The sequence below is a fragment of the Podarcis pityusensis genome, assembly GCF_964106645.2.
Source record: "Podarcis pityusensis genome assembly, chromosome: W".
NCBI lineage: Eukaryota > Metazoa > Chordata > Lepidosauria > Squamata > Lacertidae > Podarcis > Podarcis pityusensis.
Window position 1 is genome coordinate 23578503 of NC_138045.1, and position 21490 is coordinate 23599992.

A 21490-nucleotide genomic window follows, 5' to 3' on the forward strand; every position below is an offset into this window, starting at 1 on the left:
AGAGTCCTCCTGGGCAGCAGAGCGCAGCAGTCCCTGTGAGTCCTTCAGGCCCCGCCCTGGGCCAGATGGTGAGTGGCAGGAAGGAGCAGGGCCCTCAGACACCCACACAGGAGAGTCCTCCTGGGCAGCAGAGCGCAGCAGTCCTTATGAGGCCTCAGGCCCCGCCCTGGGCCAGGTGGTGAGTGGCAGGAAGGAGCAGGGCCCTCAGACACTCACACAGGAGAGTCCTCCTGGGCAGCAGAGCGCAGCAGTCCTTATGAGGCCTCAGGCCCCGCCCTGGGCCAGGTGGTGAGTGGCAGGAAGGAGCAGGGCCCTCAGACACCCACACAGGAGAGTCCTCCTGGGCAGCAGAGCGCAGCAGTCCTTATGAGGCCTCAGGCCCCGCCCTGGGCCAGATGGTGAGTGGCAGGAAGGAGCAGGGCCCTCAGACACCCACACAGGAGAGTCCTCCTGGGCAGCAGAGCGCAGCAGTCCCTGTGAGTCCTTCAGGCCCCGCCCTGGGCCAGATGGTGAGTGGCAGGAAGGAGCAGGGCCCTCAGACACCCACACAGGAGAGTCCTCCTGTGAGAAGAAAAAGCGGGTCAATTCAGTTCTCAATAAAACCTCTCCACATACTTGTCTGTGTAGAGCAGTGGGTTTATTGGGCTGTTAAATTGAGTTAGCATAGGAGAAAAACTTATACCATATCAAGTAAAAAAGATCCATTTTTGATGAACCATTAAGGTCTCTCCATTTATTTGTCAGGTGTTCTGACAATTCAGTGTCCCATACTTTTGTTAGCCACTCTTCCTGGGACGAAGATGATTTGGACTTCCAATGGGCAGCCAGTGTCAATCTGGCTGCGGCAAGAAGCATAAGCACAAGAGATTTATGCATGATAAATGGGTTGGTCCCACACTCCAAGGATATGTCAGGTTTGCATTTTTTGGCATAGAAAGTATTGGTTTAAAGTTTTAAGATCTTTCCTATTTTAGTTGTTTCAAGATGGTTTTGGAGGCTTCTCTGTGTGATACAAGCCGGAAGGTTCTAGCTGACATGTGAGCTTTCTATTATGCCTAGAAACAAGCAGAAGGTTCCTGATGTTTGGGTTATTCCTTCAGAGAAGCTGAACTGGTTCAGACTGGTTGTGTTATCTCTTTTTGTCAAGGTCATTCTGTCTCTTTTTCCTTATGGAGTGGTGTTCTGTACATAGTATGCTTAAGTGCTAAGTTTTAGTCTTATTGTAAGTTTAAGCTTTTTTTAATGCAACTGGATTTTTGCTAAGAGACTATGCCAATCCTGAGTTTATAGATTTGAACTGTTATGCTCATTTACCTTCAGTAAACTTTGCTGAATGAAGCTGATTGCCTCTGGCCTACTTTTTGGGAACCCTTCAATGTGTTTGTTTTTACTCTAATTATACATGGAGTGCAATATGGAGCAAAATCATGACAGGAAAGGAGTGCCAGAGCTGGGTCTGGGGGAAGTATCTGTCAGGTGATGATGGAAATGGTATCAAAAGTTTGGATCCAGAATTGAACTATGCAACAGTTCCGCCACATGTGGAGCAATGTTCCAGTGTGTCCACAGCCCCGCCAACATAAATTGGAAGAGCCTTTTGCCAACTCTGGATAGACAGAGTAGAGTCCAATGCCATCTTAATAGTGTCTTCCATGTGGCTTCCTGTATTCTTACAGAGATAGTTTTAAGTGAGGGTTAGACCATATTGCTTCCTATACTTGTTCCTCTATCCGAAGGCAAGATCACTCTCCCACACTGATCATAGCCCCTGAGAAGAGCCTGAAACTTTACTAAGTAGAATTTTGTATATATTGGAAGCCATACCTTTATTACTTAAGGTCGCATTAATACAAAGTACAGTTTGCAATCGGAATTATTGAACCCCCATTGCAAATCAAGTTTATTATCAAAAGTTGCAATTTCAGCTGAATTTGGGGGAACCACTTGAAGCATCTGTTGTGTTGAGCTATTTCAATTGTTTTTGTTTGATTGTTTGATTTACTCATTGCAAACAGCTGAAAGTCTGTAAATTTTGATAATAAACCTGATTTGCAATGGGGTTCAATAATTTTGATTGCAACTGTAGTTAATAGTTCACAGGTGGCTAACCTGTCCCACAAGGAGTGTAAGCACTAGGGGTTGAACACAGGAAACTGCGTCATACTGAGTCAGACCATTCCTTTATCTAGCTCAGTATTGTCTACTCTACACTGAATGGCAATGGCTCTTTAACCTTTCAGGTAGGACATGTCTCTCAGACATTCCTGGAGATGCCAGGATTGAACCTGGCACTTTCTGCATGCAAGGTAGATTCTACCACTTGAGCTACAAGCAGGCAAGTTAATGGTTTGTGTCAGGTAGGAGAAGCCACTGCAGTGAAAATGAAGTGTTTTGAGAAGTTAGTTGGACTTTGTGACCTCCTTTCCCCCTCTTCCCAACTCCTAAGTCAAAACGGGGTATGTCTGATAGGCGGGTGTCTGATCTAAAATAGAGAATTGCCATCATGGATGCCTGTTATTTCCTCTCTTCTACTTTCTATCATTTCTCTTTTCATGCTTACCCCACCCCTCAAACTTCCTGCATTCTCATGGTATTCCACCCTGCCCCCCCCCAAACGGTTATACCCAGCAAGATGGGAGTGTGTACAGTGTAATAGCTGTTTGCCTTGAGGTGGTTATTATTATCCCCCCCCCCCTTTTGTTCTCCCCTTTCCACCTCTTCCAAAGACAAGCAAAGCGGCTATTGGGGCAGATCGTGGACTGCTGTTGGAATGGTCCTGGCTTCCACAGTGACATGGATGGCAACAGCACGATCCAAGAGATCCTTATCCCAGCGTCCAAAGTGGGCCTCGTCATTGGCAAAGGTGGAGAAACAATCAAGCAGCTACAGGTGGGTGTGATGTGGCTTCAGACAGGTGCATGGAGGAGGAGTCAGTGTTTACTAGTTACAGTGGTCCTGGCAATTGCAAGTGGGGAGAATGTTGCTGCTGCAGTCATGTTGTGCTTATGGGCTTCCCATATTGAACATCTACTTGACCACTGTGAGTACAGGAGGCGGGACTAGATGGGCCCTTGGCCTGATCCAGCAAGGCTCTTCTTATATTCTGCCTCCATGGTTGGAGGCAGCAGGCTTCTGAATACCAGTTGCTGGAAACCACAGGGCAAGAGAGTTGCTGTTGCACTTGGTTTCTTCTTTCAGGCTTCCTGCTGGGGCACCTGGTTGGCCACTGTGAGACAGTATGCTGGACTAGATGGACCCCCTTTGGCACTTATCATTTTCTAGAGTCCTCCTCCCCTGCTCTCCTTGTTTATGAGGAATGTACATATCTCATTTGGGGAGCTTTTGGATTGCTTTGCTTGTTTTGGCCAACAAAGCCTCAGAAAACTTGAACTCTTAGAACAGAAGGCAAAAGTTTCCACGCTGCACCAGACCATGAAGTGCCCCGAGTCTGGGATTGGGTGCAAGCAAACACTGCCTTTCTTGTAAAGCTTTAGAGCCCTTCCTTCATGAAGTGAGAGTCTGTTGCCAGTGGCTGGTCTGCATTTCCATGGAATTGCTCCAGAACTGCCTTTGGGTCTCTTTCTTCAGAGGGGTCATCAATATATATTTTCATAGAATCATAGAATCATAGAGTTGGAAGAGACCACAAGGGCCATCGAGTCCAACCCCCTGCCAAGCAGGAAACACCATCAGAGCACTCCTGACATATGGTTGTCAAGCCTCTGCTTAAAGACCTCCAAAGAAGGAGACTCCACCACACTCCTTGGCAGCAAATTCCACTGTCAAACAGCTCTTACTGTCAGGAAGTTCTTCCTAATGTTTAGGTGGAATCTTCTTTCTTGTAGTTTGGATCCATTGCTCCGTGTCCGCTTCTCTGGAGCAGCAGAAAACAACCTTTCTCCCTCCTCTATGTGACATCCTTTTATATATTTGAACATGGCTATCATATCACCCCTTAACCTCCTCTTCTCCAGGCTAAACATGCCCAGCTCCCTTAGCCGTTCCTCATAAGGCATCGTTTCCAGGCCTTTGACCATTTTGGTTGCCCTCCTCTGGACACGTTCCAGTTTGTCAGTGTCCTTCTTGAACTGTGGAGCCCTGAACTGGAAACAGTACTCCAGGTGAGGTCTGACCAGAGCAGAATACAGTGGCACTATTACTTCCCTTGATCTAGATGCTATACTCCTATTGATGCGGCCCAGAATTGCATTGGCTTTTTTAGCTGCCGCGTCACACTGTTGGCTCATGTCACGTTTGTGGTCAACCAAGACTCCTAGATCCTTTTCACATGTACTGCTCTCAAGCCAGGTGTCCCCCATCTTGTATTTGTGCCTCTCATTTTTTTTGCCCAAGTGCAATACTTTACATTTCTCCCTGTTAAAATTCATCTTGTTTGTTTTGGCCCAGTTCTCTAATCTGTCAAGGTCATTTTGAAGTGTGATCCTGTCCTCTGGGGTGTTAGCCACCCCTCCCAATTTGGTGTCATCTGCAAATTTGATCAGGATGCCCTTGAGTCCATCATCCAAGTCGTTGATAAAGATGTTGAATAAGACCGGGCCCAAGACAGAACCCTGTGGCACCCCACTAGTCACTCTTCTCCAGGATGAAGAGGAACCATTGATGAAGGAGCGTCTCCACCCCCATCGTTCTACCCGGACACTGAGGTCCAGCACCGAGGGCCTTCTGGCGGTTCCCTCACTGCGAGAAGCCAAGTTACAGGGAACCAGGCAGAGGGCCTTCTCGGTAGTGGCGCCTTCCCTGTGGAACACCCTCCCACCAGATGTCAAAGAGAACAACAACTACCAGGCTTTTAGAAGACATCTGAAGGCAGCCCTGTTTCGGGAAGCTTTTAATGTTTGATGTATTATAGTATTTTAATATTCTTTTGGAAGCCGCCCAGAGTGGCCGGGGAAGCCCAGCCAGATGGGCGGGGTATAAATAATAAATTATTATTATTATTATTATTATTATTATTATTATTATTATGAGCACCCTTTGGGTTCGGTCAGTCAGCCAGTTACAAATCCACTGAGTGGTAGCATAGTCAAGACCGCATTTTACCAGCTTCTTTACAAGAATATCATGGGGCACCTTGTCAAATGCCTTGCTGAAATCAAGGTAGGCTACATCCACTGCGTTCCCTTCATCTACCAGGCTTGTAATTCTGTCAAAAAACGAGATCAGGTTAGTCTGACATGACTTATTTTTCAGAAATCCATGCTGACTATTGGTGATCACAGCATTCCTTTCTAGGTGCTCACAGACTGTTTGCTTAATGATCTGCGCCAGAATCTTCCCTGGTATTGATGTCAGACTGACTGGGCGGTAATTATTTGGGTCCTCTCTTTTCCCCTTTTTGAAAATAGGGACAACATTTGCCCTCCTCCAGTCTGCCGGGACTTCGCCTGTTCTCCAGGAATTCTCAAAGATGACTGCCAGTGGTTCTGAGATCACATCTGCCAGTTCTTTTAATACTCTTGGATGCAGTTCATCTGGCCCTGGAGACTTGAATACATCTAAACTAGCCAAGTATTCTTGTACTATCTCCTTAGTTATTCTGGGCTGTGTTTCCTTTGCTGAATCATTTGTTTCAAATTCTTCAGGTCGGGCATTGTTTTCTTTATCGGAGAAGACTGAGGCAAAGAAGGCATTGAGGAGTTCAGCCCTTTCTGTGTCCCCTGTTTGCATTTCACCATCTTCTCCTCTGAGTGACCCCACTGTTTCTTTGTTCTTCCTTTTGCTACGAACATACCCATAAAAACCTTTTTTTGTTGCTTTTAACCTCTCTAGCAAGCCTGAGTTCATTCTGTGCTTTAGCTTTTCTGACTTTGTGTCTACACTTGCTGGCTATTTGTTTGAATTCCTCTTTGGTGGTTTCCCCCCTTTTCCATTTTTTGTACACATCCTTTTTTAATCTTAACTCAGTTAAAAGTTCTTTAGATAGCCACCCTGGCTTCTTTAGGCACCTTCCATGTTTCCGTCTCATTGGTATTGCCTGACGTTGTGCTTTTACTATCTCCCTCTTAACAAACTCCCAGCCATCATGAACTCCCTTTCCTTTTAGTATTACTGTCCATGGGATCTCACCCAGCACTTCCCTAAGTTTTATGAAGTCGGCTTTCTTAAAGTCAAGAAATTGAGTCCTAGTATGCTTGGCTGCTCCTTTTCGCTGTATAGTAAACTTCAGAAGAGCATGATCACTCGCGCCTAATGATCCTTCCACTTCTACCCCACTAACCAGGTCATCAACATTGGTTAGGACCAGATCTAAAATGGCTGTTCCTGTTGTTGCTTCTCCCACTTTCTGGACAATGAAGTTGTCTGCAAGGCCAGTGAGGAATCTGTTTGACCTTATGCTCTTGGCTGAGTTTGACATCCAACAAATATCCGGGTAATTGAAGTCCCCCATTACTACGATCTCCCTTCCTTTTGCATGCTTGGCCATCTGTTCCAGGAAGGCATCATCTATGTCCTCCGTTTGGCTTGGGGATCTATAGTAAACTCCCACAATGAGGTCACTGTTATTCTTCTCTCCCTTAATTTTGACCCAAATGCTCTCACTTTGGCTTTGAGGTTCTAAATCTTGGATCTCTTCACAGGTATACACATCCCTGACATATAACGCCACTCCTCCTCCTTTCTTGTCTGGTCTGTTTCTCTGAAATAGATTGTATCCCTCCATTATTACATTCCAATCGTGGGACTTATCCCACCAGGTTTCAGTGATGCCTATTATGTCATATTTAGTTTGCTGTACCAAGAGCTCAAGCTCATCTTGTTTATTTCCCATGCTTTGCGCATTAGTGTACAGACATTGAAGTCCATTAATCATTCCCCCGTGTCTCTTATTTAAGGATTTTTTCCTCCCACCACTAGGTCTGCGTGCTGTTTGCTCCATTTGGTCTATGACATTTGGATGATCATCTTCATCAATTGATAGACTCCTACCTTCAGGAGCACTGTCTCCCTCCCCCACATTAGTCAGTTTAAAGCCCTCCTGATGAGGTTTCTGAGATTTTTGGCAAAAACATTTCTCCCAACCGTTGTGAGGTGCAGCCCATCGCTTGCCAGAAGTCCATCTTCAAGAAACTGCAGTCCGTGATCTAAGAATCCAAACCGTTCCTGTTTACACCATTTGCGAAGCCAGCTGTTCGCTTCCACTATTTTTCCCTCTCTCCCTGGGCCACGTCGTTCAACTGGGAGGACAGATGAGATGACAATTTGTGCATTTAATTGCTTCAGTTTCCTGCCCAGAGCCTCGTAGTCTCTTTTGATCTTCTGGAGGCTATTGCTTGCAGTGTCATTGGTTCCCACATGAACCAAGAGGAAGGGGTATTTGTCAGTGGGTTTTATGATTCCTTGCAGTCGTTCAGTTACATCTTGGATCTTTTATTAAACACAATATTTTTTTCTTTACAAAAGTAACTCAAAGCCACATAAGTAAGCAAACCCTTTAAAGACAGCATAAAACAAAACAAAAATCTAAGACAATCCTATTTTTAAAAGGGCAGGATTAAAACATTCTACCTAGTCCACAGATAATTTAGAAGTCAAGTCCTGACAGAAGAAGAAATGTTTTTGCCTGGCACCTAAAGGTATATAATGATGGTGCTAGGCAAATCTCCTTGGGGAGATCATTTCTACAAGCAGGGAGCCACCACTGAAAAGGCACCATTCTCATACTACCACTCTCTAGACCTCCTGTGAAGGGGGCACATGAAGAAAAGCCTCAGATGACGATTCTGGGTCAGTTCATATGGGGAGAGGTGATCCTTGAAGTATTAAAGTCCTGAGCCAGATAATGTATTAATTTAAAAAGCACTGAACAACTTAGGTTTATGGAACTTGAGTGGTCGCCTGAACCCTTCTATCCTAGCTTGATCACCGAGATCATCTGTATGAGCATCATTGGTCATTCCCCAAGTTTATGAGGCTCATTTGATGAGAAATCGAGCCTTGAGTGTAATTGGCTCAGTCTTATGGAATGCTTTCCCAACCCAACAGAGATTGGCACCTTCTGTACCAACTTTTAACTGCCTGCTGCAAACCTTTCTATTTTGCCAAGCCTTATGCAGTCAATTAAGAATGCATCCTTCTGCATTGGTTACTTGATGTCTTTTTAATTTTCTAATATAGTTTTTATTCCATAACATTATGTTTTATTTCTCTAAACTGCATATATAATGACAGCAGTGTCTATAAATATTTTTTTATAAATAAAGCTTTATAGGTTAGTGACAGCACTTTGAATTGGATATGCTTGTGGGTGGCAAAGCTCCCCCCCCCCCCAGCAACCTTCCCTGGAGCCCATAGGTGCCTGCCTCACCAAAGTGATTATCATAGCCAATAGAGGTGTGCACTTGATTGCAGGATGTGTTTGTGTTGGCAAAGTTGTCCCTGCCCCACCCACCAATTTTATCTAATTCCTGCATTATAGGGTGTTGAACTGGATGACTGTTGGGGGTCCCTTCTAATTCTATGAATACTTGTTTGAGTGTATTCTGTCCACCTGATAAATTCGGGAGCTGAAGACTCTTCTGGGATGAATTAGAAGTGGCCCTAATATATTGCAAGACAATGTATCCTAAGGCAGTCCTAATTGTGTGTGGTGACTTTAATGCATGGGTAGGCTTGAGCCCAAATGACAAGGAAAACAATCATTGCCTGGATGGCAATGAAGCTTTTTTACCTGAGCACTACTCCATGGATAAAATGATCAACAAAGAAGGTAAAAAGCTAGTTGAACTAATGTCCTGCTTGCAGCTGACATGCTTGCATGGTAGTCCATGGGACAAATAAAATGGTTACTTTACTTTCCTCAATAGCAGAACAAGAAGCGTTATTGACTACATTTTCTGTCTTTCAAAGGTATTGCCGTTAGGGCTCAGTTATATTTTAGATTGACCAGAAACTGATCACCTACCTATCTTCCTGTCCATTTCCCTTTCAGTCCCTCAGTTGCCCATTCCATCAAATTATTTGGCAGAGGGAACAGTATCTATGGGCAAACATTTAAAGTGGTCTACCTCAGTTGAACATTCAGTTCAGGCCCATTTGAACAGCTCCCATTGCTAGCATGTTCACCAGAACACGGTTAATGGACATTTAGATCCCGTTGAAGGCATCATGTCTATTTTTTGTAGATTTAAGACCACTTTTATCTAAACCAGGTCACTCATCTAGTAAGGCTTTTGGCAAACCTGGGTGGGTACACTAATGAGTGCAGGCAAGCAAAAAGGAATTTGGCTCAACTAACTAGGAGGACAGACAACAGCTACCGTATTTTTTGCTCCATAGGGTGCACCGGACCATAGGGCGCACCTAGTTTTTAGGGGGGGGGGATAAAGAAAAAAAAATTATTCCCCCCCCCCCCCCAAGCCCCAAAGAGGCTGCAAGCTGCTATCTGCAAGCCTTCAGAGTCTGGCGGGAACTCCCGCCGGGCTTCGAAGGCTTGCAGATAGCTGCCTGAAGCCTGCATTCGCTCCATAGGACGCACACACATTTCCCCTTCATTTTTTTTATATAATATTTTTATTCATTTTCAAATACAAGTTTATATAACCAATATCAAAATTTTATCACATAACCTTTTTTTTTTTACTTCCCCCAGCTTCTCTGCCAATCTTCCGTTTTGTTTATTTATTCACACATTTTCTAATTTTAATATTGCCTTTAAAATATAACCTCCCCAATCTTATTCCCTTTTTTACAATATTCCTCATATTTTCACAGAACATCTTGAAAACCTACAAGCGTTGTCTGTTCATCACATATACTTTTCAGATAATCTGTAAATTTTCCCCAGTCCTCGGTGAACTTCTGGTCTCGCAAATATCGAATCTTCCCCGTTAGTTTATCCAGTTCTGCAAAGTCCGTCAATTTCAATCTCCATTCTTCGACCGTCGGTAATTCTTCCTGTTTCCATTTTTGGGCCATGAGTATTCTCGCCACTGTTACTGCGTATTGGGAAAGTTTACAGTCTTTTTTACATATTTCATTTCCTACAATTCCTAAAAGAAAGGCCTCCGGTTTCTTAACAAATGTATATTTCAACATCTTTTTCAATTCATTATAAATCATTTCCCAGAAGCCTTTCACCTTTTTACATTCCCACCACATACGGTAAAATGTCCCTTCTTTTTCTTTACACTTCCAACACTTATTACACGTTTTGTACATTTTTGCAAGTTTTACTGGTGTGATATACCATCTATATACCATTTTCATAACATTTTCCTTTAACGCAGTACATGCCGTAAATCTTAATCTTTCATTCCATAATTTTGTCCAGTCATCAAATTGTATATTATATCCAAAATCTCTGGCCCAATGTACCATCACTGATTTAACTTCTTTGTCTTTTGTATACCATTCCAGCAGCATTTTATACATTTTTGATAAAATTTTATAATCATTACTTAGTATTTCTGTTTGGAATTTTGAATCTTTTCCCACATACCTACACTCTTTAATATCCCTTTTAAACATTTCATTAACCTGATAATAATGCAACCAATCATATACATACTCTTTTACCTCTTCATATGGTTTTATTTTCCATTTCCCTTCTTCTTTAATTATCAACTCTCCATATGTTATCCATCTCCCCCTCATATTGATCTTTTTAACACTCATCGCCTCTAATGGAGATAGCCAGTGAGGAAGTTTTGGTTCTAATAGGTTTTTATACCTATCCCATATTTATAAGAGATCTACGGAAAATGTGGTTTTTAAAACCTTTATGTATTTTCTTCTTTTCACACCATAAATATGCGTGCCAACCAAATCTGTTGTCGAAACCTTCCAAATCTAACAACTCTCCATTTTCTAATTTTATCCACTCTTTTACCCAACAGAGGCATGATGCTTCATAATATAGTTTCAGATCTGGCAGAGCGAAGCCCCCTCTTTCTTTCGCATCCGTTAATAACTTAAATTGAATTCTTGGCTTCTTACCCTGCCAGATATACCTTGAGATTACTCTTTGCCATTCTTTAAATATTGATGCCCCCTTGATTATAGGAATTGTCTGAAACAAAAATAACATCTTTGGCAGCACACTCATCTTTATCGTTGAAATTCTCCCCCAAAATGATAACTTCATCCTTCCCCACACCTCCAGATCTCTTTTTATTCCATTCCACACTGGTATATAATTATTCTGAAACAGATCAATACTCTTGGGGGTTAACCATATTCCCAAATATTTGATTTTCTTTACCACTTCTATCTCTATTTGTTGTTGCATTGTTTCTATCATCTTTTGATTCATATTTTTTGTGATTATTTTAGTCTTTTTCTTATTCAGTATAAACCCTGCCACTTGACCGAACTGCTCTATCTCTTCTAATATTTTTTTTACACTTTTCAGTGGTTCTTCCACTCTTAGTATCAGATCATCGGCAAAAGCTTTAACCTTATATTCATTTTGACCTACTGTCACCCCTTTTATTTCTCCATTTTTCCTTATTGATTTCAGAAAGACCTGCAGTACCAAGATGAATAACAATGGGGAAAGAGGACATCCCTGCCTTGTGCCCTTGGTTATTCTTATATCTTCTGTAGTAATATTATTTACTATCAACTTTGCTCTCTGTTCTGTATATATAGCCTTTATTCCGTTAAAAAATTCTTTTCCCACATCCATCAGTTCCAAATTTTTTAACATAAATTGCCATGATATATTATCGAAGGCCTTTTCTGCGTCCACAAATATTAACATAGCTTGTTTCTCATTCCTGGCAGTCAAATATTCTAAAATATCAATTGTATTTCTTATATTGTCTTTCATCTGCCTGCCCGGAAGAAAACCCGCTTGATCTTTGTGTATAATTTCTTGTAATACCTTTTTCATCCTCATTGCCAATATACTTGCAAAGATTTTATAGTCTGTATTCAACAATGAAATAGGCCTATAATTTTTAACTTGTGTTAAATCGGAATCTTGTTTTGGAATAAATGTGATAAAGGCTTCTTTCCAGGTTTCCGGGATTTCTCTTTCTTTCATAATGTTATTCATAACTTCTTTCATTGGTACAAGTAGGATGTGTTTCATTTCTTTATAGTAACTTGCCGTAAATCCATCTGGTCCTGGAGCTTTCCCTTTTTTCAATTCTTTTATTGCCTCTTTTATCTCTTCAATTTCTATTGGGGCGTTCAGTCTGTCTTTTTTTTCTGTCGGGATCTTCTGCACCTCTTTTTCTTTTAAAAATCTTTCTATTTTCCTCATATTATTCTTTTCTCTACTTTTGTATAGATGTCTGTAAAAGTCCAAGAATCCCTTTCTAATCCCTTTCGGATCATCTATTTCTGTACCTTCAATGATGATTTTATTATCAGTATTCTGTTCCTTCCTTTTCTTAATCTGCCACGCCAGCCATTTTCCTGATTTATTAGCGAATTCAAAGTTCCTTTGTCTCATTTTTTTAATATTCCATTCCACTTCTTTATTTATTATCATTGCAAATTGTGTTTGCAAAGCCTTTATACTCTGTCTTATTTTCAAATTGTTAGGTTTTTTTTATTAATTTTTGTTCATTGTCCATTATTTGCTTTAAAATTTCCTTTTTTCCTTTCTCTCTGCTTTTATTTTTCAATGAATTCTGCTGGATAAAAAATCCTCTCATCACAGCTTTGCTGGCATCCCATACTGTCTTCATTTTCGTGCCCTTGTTACAATTATTTACAAAATAGTCTGTCAAATACTTTTGTGCCCTGTTAATGATTTTTTGATCATCTAGAAGGTAATCATTAATTCTCCATCTGAAGGTTCTTTCCTCATATCCTTTTATTTCAAATTTTATTGCACTGTGATCCGAAATTACTCTTGGTTGAATTTCAATATCCAATATTCTCGGAGTTAATTCATTGGATACCCATACTTGATCTATTCTTGACATTGATTGATTTGGCTCAGAGTGAAATGTGAACTCCTTTCCCAACGGGTGTCTAAGTCTCCAAATGTCTATTAAATTACAATTCTTTGTCATCGAAAAAAAAAGTCTTAGGTAATTTTCCATCCTTACTCATCCCTGTTGCTCTCAGTCTGTCCATTTCCATTGACACCACTCCATTCATATCTCCCATTATTATAATCTTTTGGTCCATATAGTCAAACAATTTTTCTTCTAAATTTTTATAAAAATCAGTCTTATTACCATTAGGTGCATAGATCCCAACAATTATTAATTTTTCTCCTTGCCATTTGATCTGCACTGCAATAACTCTTCCCCCTTCATCTTTGAAAATTTGCTGAGTTTCAGTTTTGTTTCTTATATACAATACCACTCCTCTCTTTTTTTCTTTGTCAGAAGATATAAATTCATTTCCTAATCTTTTATTAATCAAAACTTTTCTATGTCTTCTTGCCACATGAGTTTCTTGTAAACATATAATGTCTAAGTTTTTCTTTTTCAAATATTGTTCAATTTTATTCCGTTTTTTTATTGTTAATCCCATTAATATTCCAAGTCCATAATTTCAACGCCATTTTAACCTCTTATTAAAATTTTTAATTTTTATTACAAATTTTATAATCTTTCTTCCTCTTCTTCATCTTCTTCTTCTTCTTCCTTTTTTTCTGTCTTCTTCTTCCTCCTCCAATTCCGAACCTCCTGTTCCTGCTTCTGCACCCCTTACTTCTTCTTCATCTGTTCGTAACTCCTTGTATCTTCTCAGAAATTTGTTTGTTTCCTCTGGGCTCGTATAGCTGTGTTTCTTGCTTTTATAGAAAAAGGAGATTCCTTCCGGAAATTCCCATCTAAATTCTATCTTGTTTCTCTTGAGAATTTGCACCATTGGTTTATATGGGTCTCGCCGTTTCAACAACCTGATTGGGATGTCTTTAAAGATAATTATGTAATTCCCTTCAATATTCAATCTCTTCTCTCTATTATTTTGTAATATCATATTTCTCATTTCTCTATCCCTAAATGTAATCAAACAATCACCTGGAAATTTCCTTGCCTTAGTTGTTCTTACCTTCATTCGGAATGCGTTTTGCACTGTTTTTGCCACCTCTTCTGTCTGCAGCTCCAACCATTGTGCTATCCCTTCTATCAGTTTCTCTTTAATATTTTCACCTTGCGTCTCCGGCACAGATCTTAACCTTAGGTTAACTTCTCGTTGCCTGAGTTCATTCATGGCAATCACATCCCACACCACCACCTGTGATTTATTAATTTCCGACATCCCTGTTTTAATTTTTTCCTCCTCTTTTTTCACTTCTTTCAATTCCAACTTTGTCCTTTTCACCCCCTCTTCTAAAGTTTGTGTTCTCTTAGTTACGTCCTTTAATTGCCCTTTCAATTCATTTACTGCTACATCAACTTTTTTATCCATCTGTCCAATCCTTTTATCCACTTGTTCTAAGTTAGTCTCTATATTCTTTTCACTTTGCTTTATATCATTTTTAATTTCTGCAAACATTTTCAATATCTCTCCTTTAAAATCTGGTTCCTGTTTAGAGCCTCTCCTTTCCATCGGTGTTCCTCTCTCACTCACTTTCTTCTGTACATGAGTCATTTTGATTACATTCCCTTCAAGGCCCTTCCGATTCCTTCCCAAAAATCAAACAATACAATATCAAACAATAGAAAGAGTACCCAAATACAAAGAGAGAGAAGGGGCCCAACACCACCAGAGTCAGTGGGAGCAATCTTCTTACCACTTTCATGGCTACTGACTTCCAATTCCCAACAATATTCCCAATTTTAAATTATATATTCAATTTACAACCCAAAGGACCCCAAAACAAATCTTGCCTCTTGAATGGCTAACAGTTTCCAATTTTCGACAGTATTTCAGGCAAAATCTTAAATTCTTATCGTTGAAGAAAAATAAAAACTTATCTTCTTGCCACCAATTAGGCTAATCCACCAAGTCAGCAAACCACAAAAATCAAATTATGTCCTTATGAATTTTTAAATCCAAATGTTGAGAGTATTGAAAACGTTGAAAAAGATAAACATATGCAGAAAAAGAATGGCCAAATAATATGGTAATTAAAAAATAAAAATAAAAGGTTTGCGGATAGCCGCCTGAAGCCCGGGGAGCGCAGCGGGAGTTGGCGCTGCGCTCCCCGGGCTGCAGGCTGCTTCCCGCAAGCCTTTGGGAACTCCCGCCGGGCTCCGAAGGCTTGCGGATAGCTGCCTGAAAGCCGAAAGCCTGCATTCGCTCCATAGGACGCACACACATTTCCCCTTCAATTTTGGAGGGGAAAAAGTGTGTCCTATATAGCGAAAAATACGGTAATTTGGAAACTTTGGCTTTTTATCATTCAAATTATAAGGGACTACTAAGGGGGGAGGAGGTCATTCATGATTATTCAGTGGAAAGAGTTGGGAATGGCCCCCTTGGATAGAAATGATAGACATTTCTGAAATTTGATCTCAGACACAGGTTTTAATCCTATGTTAGATGCTTGCATCTCTGCTAATACCTGGTGTATTTACTTCAGCAATATCTTTGAAAGTGATTGTGACAGCTGTCCTAATGGACCAACTACTACTCAGGACTGGTTAATGTTACCAGAATGGCCCCCAGTCTCAGAACAAGTAGTAAGCGATCTTATAGGTGCTTTAGTGAATGATAAAGCTCCTGGAGAGGACATGATCCCATCAGAGGTTTTGAAGAACAACTCTGATTGGTGGTCTCTTCTCCTAGCAAAATGATTTTTGTATATAAACTGTACTAGCACTTTCCCTGAGGGCTGGAAGCAGAGTGTAATCATTCCAATCAACAAGAAAGGTGATAAACATAGCCCCCAGAACTATCGGCCTATTAGCTTATTGGATATCAGCTCTAAGATATATAGCCACTACCTTCTTCACAAACTGACAAGTTGGGTGGAAGAAAACAATATATTGCATCAGGAACAAGCTGGGTTTAGGAAGGGCCACAGTACAATCAATTTTTTGTATTACATCATCTAATCTAAAAATACACTAGTTTTCCTTCCAAACGGCTTTTTGCTACGTTTATTGACGTATCAGCATTTGATACAATTAATAGGAATCTTCTGTGGGGTAAACTTGCAAGGACTAACATCTACAAAAGTTTGTTACAGTCAAACCTCAGTTGTTGAATGTAATCCATTCCGGCAGACCATTTGACTTGGAAACTTTTGACAACTGATCGGTTTCAAGAGCTTCTTGCGCTCAGGTGGAAGCCACGTTGGACATTCGAGTTCCAAGAAATGTTAGAAAACTGGAGCATTTACTTCTGGATTTTTGGCTTTCAGGAACCGAAATGTTTAAAAATGGAGCCATTCAAGAACCAAGGTTTGACTGTACTCCTAATACCAGAGTTACATACTAATACAACCATAAGGCTAAGGATCAGTACAGATGGAAGGTTGACGAAGGAAATCAGTACTAATAAAGGAGTCAGAAAAGGTTGTTTGCTAGCACCACTCTTATTTAACCTCTATATTAATAATATTGTAACAAAGTTAAACCACCCTGATCAATTTCCTCCTTCAATTGGGGATCATAAAACAGCAATTCTGATATATGTAGATAATATTGTATTACTATCTTTGAATAGAATAGGGATGAGGAGAAGCCTGAAAAAACTAAACAAGTTTTGCCCATCAGAGAAACTCAGAATAAATTACACAAAATCAAAGGTGACTATCTTTGGCAAACGCACCCCTAAGTTTAATTGAAATCTAGGTGGCAACAAAGTAGATCAGGTTCCCTCCTTTGATGAGAAAAATTCATGAAAACCTCAGCTACAAAACATAATAGCAACAGTACAGAAGTCAGCCTATGCTATACTGACTTTTTTTTATTCTAAAGGTGGCAGGCTGGTAATTCCAGCCCTAAAAGTCTATTTAGGGAAACTAGTAGCTCAAATGCAGTATGGTATTGAAATTTGGGGGATAAATCACAGCAACCTGAAAGACCTTGAAGTGTGCCAGAATGTGTGCTGGCAGTACCTCCAGGTACCCTGGCTGCTTTCCTCAGGACAGAGACAGGCGTGGTGTCTGTAAAAGCTAGGGCGGAGATGGCTGCTCTTTCGTAGTATAAAAAGGTCCCGGATATGTCAGAGGACCGTTTGCCTAGACACTGCCTGGAAGACCAATGGCAGAAGGGTGGTTGGGCCAAGCTAGCACAAGATTTGCTAGTCTCAAAAAACCTGACAAGACATTTTTGTATTCCCATGAGTTAAAAGACTGCTCAGGAATTGGATCTATAAGCAGGCTAATGAGCAAGATTTATCTTTAATCTATATCTCAAAATTCTCCCATTGGTACCATTTGCTGAAATCTAACCGCACCAGAGCCCAATATTTGCAGACACTTAACTTTGCCTCCCTGATAACTGTTTTTACAGCTCTCCGCTTTCAAACAATGCCCACATCAGTCTTAGATGGAAGATATAGGAAAGCTCCAAGACATTTAAGATTCTGTATTTGTGGGGTAGGTGAAGTAGAAGACCTTCCCCATTACATACCCCATTGTCAGCTCTATCAAAATCCCAGAAAGAGATTTTTGGAACAGATGTTGGCACTGCTACAGGGACAGACCCCTGAAGTGAAAATATGTTGGCTGTTATCTGACTGTGACCCACTTGTTACATATAAAACAGCCTTATTTGCAAAAGCCACTAAAAGTATTTGTGCTAGTCCCATAAAAGGCAATCCGGTAGATTGTGCAGGGGATTGATTAATTTGATTTATTGTAAATGGTTGTTTATTTCTGGATCTTTCTTAATAGGTTTTATTGGATTTGCAGGTTTTGTAACGGCTTTTAGTCAAAAATAATACGTGATTGATACACAATTATATGAATGCACCATGAGCACAAGCATTTAAATGCAAAGTGAAAGTGGGAGAGGGTGGTAGAGCAAAAAATCCTTGCCTGCTTCTTCCTCTCTCCCCACCCCACCCCCCTTTTCGTTTTACTGTCACTTGCCTTCTGCTTATGGAGTTATCAGGAAAAGCTGGCCAAGCCATGTCACTTACGGTAACTACATGAAAGTCCAAAGCTCCAGGGGAGTTCCCATTGCTTATCCCTGCTTTTTTCCACCCCCACTCCCCACCATTTTCATAGCCTTTCTGTCTGTTTTGGCATTTCCATTTATTTTTTGTGGCATTTTCTCTTTTCTCTCCCCATTGCACTGCCATTGGCACTTTTGCAGGAACGAACAGGCGTGAAAATGATTATGATCCAAGACGGTCCTTTGCCAACTGGAGTAGATAAACCTCTCCGGATTACTGGAGACGTTTTTAAAGTACAGGTATGTATCGAAGAGGATTTGCCATTATGCTGATAGAACATTAGGAGGATTTGCAATAATGGCACAGTTGGACTGCTGTCGGTCTGTCTCTCTCTCACATGTACACAATGATGGTGGCAGGGTGGAGGACCTCAAGCATATGGGCCAAGCAGTCCTTTTTCCCATTTGCATCTGCCACACACCATCTTTACATTGGTAACCCACTCAAATAGAGTTTGGTCAAGGAAAGGAAAGGAAAGGAAACCAGTGCAAATCCTTGCGCTGCTGGTGAGGAGGGGTGTTGTCAGGCTGCCAGAAAAGCCCTGCCAGCCGTTATCTGAAGCTGTAAATTAGAAGCGGGCAAGTTAATTGGCAGCAATTAAATTTTATTGCTCAACACTCAGCGTGTTGCAGTAGTAGAGCGTGTTGCAGTAGTCCAAGTGGGAGATAAGCAGAGCATGCACCACTCTGGTGAGACAGTCTGTGGGCAGGTAAGGTCTCAGCCTGTGTGCCAGATGGAGCTGGTAGACAGCTGCCCTGGACACAGAATTCACCTGTGCCTCCATGGACAGCTGTGAATCCAAAATGACTCCCAGGCTGCACACCTGCTCCTTCAAGGGCACAGTTGCCCCATTCAGGACCAAGGAGTCCCCCACACCCACCCGCTCCCTGTCCCCCAAGAACAGTACTTCTGTCTTGTCAGGATTCAACCTCAATCTGTTAGCCGCCATCCATCCTCCAACTGCCTCCAGACACTCACACAGGACCTTCACTGCCCTCACCGGTTCTAATTTAAAAGAGAGGTAGAGCTGGGTATCATCCGCATACTGATGAACACCCAGCCCAAACCCTCTCATGATCTCTCCCAGCAACTTCATATAGATATTAAAAAGCATGGGGGAGAGGACGGAACCCTGAGGCACCCCACAAGTGAGAGCCCAGGGGTCTGAACACTCACCCCCGCACAACCGCATTCTAGAAACGGCCCAGGAAGAAGGAGCAGAACCATTGTATAAGAGTGCCCCCAGCTCCCAGCCCCTCTAGACGGTCCAGAAGGATGTTATGGTCGATGGTGTCAAAGGCCGCTGAGAGATCCAGCAGAACTAGGAAGCAGCTTTCACCTTTGTCCCTAGCCCGCCGGAGACCATCAACCAACACGACCAAGGCAGTTTCAGTCCCATGATGAGGCCTGAATCCCGACTGGAAGGGATCCAAATGGTCCGCATCCTCCAGGCGTGCTTGGAGTTGTTCAGCAACCACCCGCTCAATCACCTTGCCCAAGAACGGAAGATTTGAGACTGGGCGATAGTTGGCCATATTGGCCAGGTCTAAAGATGTTTTTTTAAGAAGCGGTTTAATGACCGCCTCTTTCAGCGGGTCTGGGAAGTCTCCCTCACAGAGGGAAGCATTCAGCACCCCGCAGAGCCCATCACCCAGCCCTTCCTGGCTTGCCTTTATTAGCCAGGATGGGCAAGGATCAAGGAGACAGGTGGTTGGCTCTTCATGAAATTGCAATACAGTCGAAAGAGACCCAGTGTGGTGTGCTGGATAAAAGTGTTGGGCAAGGAGTTACCAGTTGCTGGCAACAGCAGGAGAGGAGAGTGCTCTTATGCTTGGGTTCTCCTTGCAGGCATCCACATGCATCTGGTTGGCTACTGTGAGAACAGGTTGCTGGACTAGATGGGCCATTGGCCTAATCCAGCACAGCTCTTCATATATTCTTAGGTGAGGGGAGCCCCAGGTTCAAAACACTCCCCACCCCAGCCATGAAGCTTGTTGGAGAACCTTGGGCCTGCCTAACTCCAGCAGCTATGTTCTACTTCTGCTGTCAGAGGCAGTATGCTTCTAATACCTGTTGCTGGAGACCGCAGGAGGGGCAAGTAGTATTATGCTCCCTGAAGAGGCAAGGATAATTTTTTTGTGTGGGGATCTAACAAAACTAGTCATCAACCTGTTTTCCTCCTTCTGCATTTGAACAGCAAGCAAGAGAGATGGTACTGGAGATCATTCGAGAGAAAGACCAGGCAGACTTCAGGGGCATACGCAACGAATTCACTTCCAGAATGGGCGGAGGCAGCATAGAGGTGTGGATTTATCTTATATGTTATAGACCCAAAGGGACATCTAGTCCAATTCCCTGCAATACAGGAATCTTCTCCCTAGGGAAAAAAGTGAAGTTGAGAGATGGTTTTATATTATTTTATTTATTGATTTATACATGCATACATGCATATTGTGCATATTTGCACAGCTTTAGGAGGCTGAAGTAATTACTCATTTATTTAAAATGATGCTTTCCTGGGCAACCAGCCTGGAGCCGCTGACAGTACCCTGACAGATTGTACCAATTCCTCTTTAATTGCCAGTTAAGTCATAAATCATGACAAACAGGGCAGGAGCTGCCAGGGTGCAGCCTGCCAAGACTGATAACTGAAAGTAGCAATTTCAATGCCTTTTACAACAAAATTTAACGCTGAGAGGACACGTAGAACAATTAACAATGGCCGTCAACTCTCAACATGCAGAAATGGCCAGGATGGTGGGAGAAACCCAGAGACGGTCAATGAGACACACACATACCCCGATTCCCCCATTGAAGTTCAATGGACAGACCTCTGAGTTGCTTGGGTTGAAAGCGAACATGGAAATGTTTTTGAAGGTGAGGCAAGATGACTTTTTGTCAGACCAGGAGCGTGTGTTTTTAGTTATTAGTCTTCTGGAAGGAGCCGCCAGATGCTGGGTGATTACCTTACTAATTAATCAATACCCTTTTTGTTGAGGTTGAACAGTTTTATGGCTCATCTCTATTCCATGTCCCAGGACCCGCAGCAGAAACCTGCAAATACATGAAAGCTAATTAAGCTGAAGCAGGGGTCTAACTCAGTAATGGAGTACAGTACATAGTTCAGTTTGCTGTCGAAGGAGCTAGCGTGGGATCATGATTCCTTGATAGCTATTTACCGTGCAGGGCTGAGTGAAAGCCTGCTAATAGATAATTTATTATGGTCAAAGACCAGCTCACACAACACAATAAAAACAGCGTTCATAAAGATAAAATATACAATTAGAGCAGATTGCAGCAATAGCTCATGAGTTAAAATTGAGATATATACGTACATACACCTGTACAAGTGAGATTTGGGCTACCATAAAAATTGACCCTGAGGTGCCCTAAAGGGCGACTTCAGCTTTTTCCTAGTAAGCTATTTCATTCTAGAGGATGATCTGTGCCTACAAATCTGGGCGCAGAATCTGACTACCAGCCAGGT

General features: G+C 41.9%; 1 protein-coding gene and 1 long non-coding RNA gene across 2 annotated transcripts in view; both read left to right on the plus strand.

Moving 5' to 3' along the window:
- The first annotated feature begins 2732 nt into the window (after positions 1–2732).
- On the plus strand, positions 2733–20420 carry LOC308467799. The gene is made up of 3 exons (XR_013981293.1): positions 2733–2889; positions 18144–18242; positions 20201–20420. It is a non-coding gene; the product is annotated as an uncharacterized lncRNA (long non-coding RNA).
- A 301-nt stretch (positions 20421–20721) lies between these two features.
- Positions 20722–21490, plus strand: part of LOC308467640 (far upstream element-binding protein 3-like) — a gene marked incomplete at both ends in the record, with an annotated part of 97571 nt that continues 96802 nt past the window's right edge. Inside the window, one exon of the mRNA XM_080989371.1 lies at positions 20722–20914. Within this exon, the coding sequence (XP_080845497.1) occupies positions 20722–20914 (193 nt within the window). The remainder of the gene's footprint in view (positions 20915–21490) is intronic.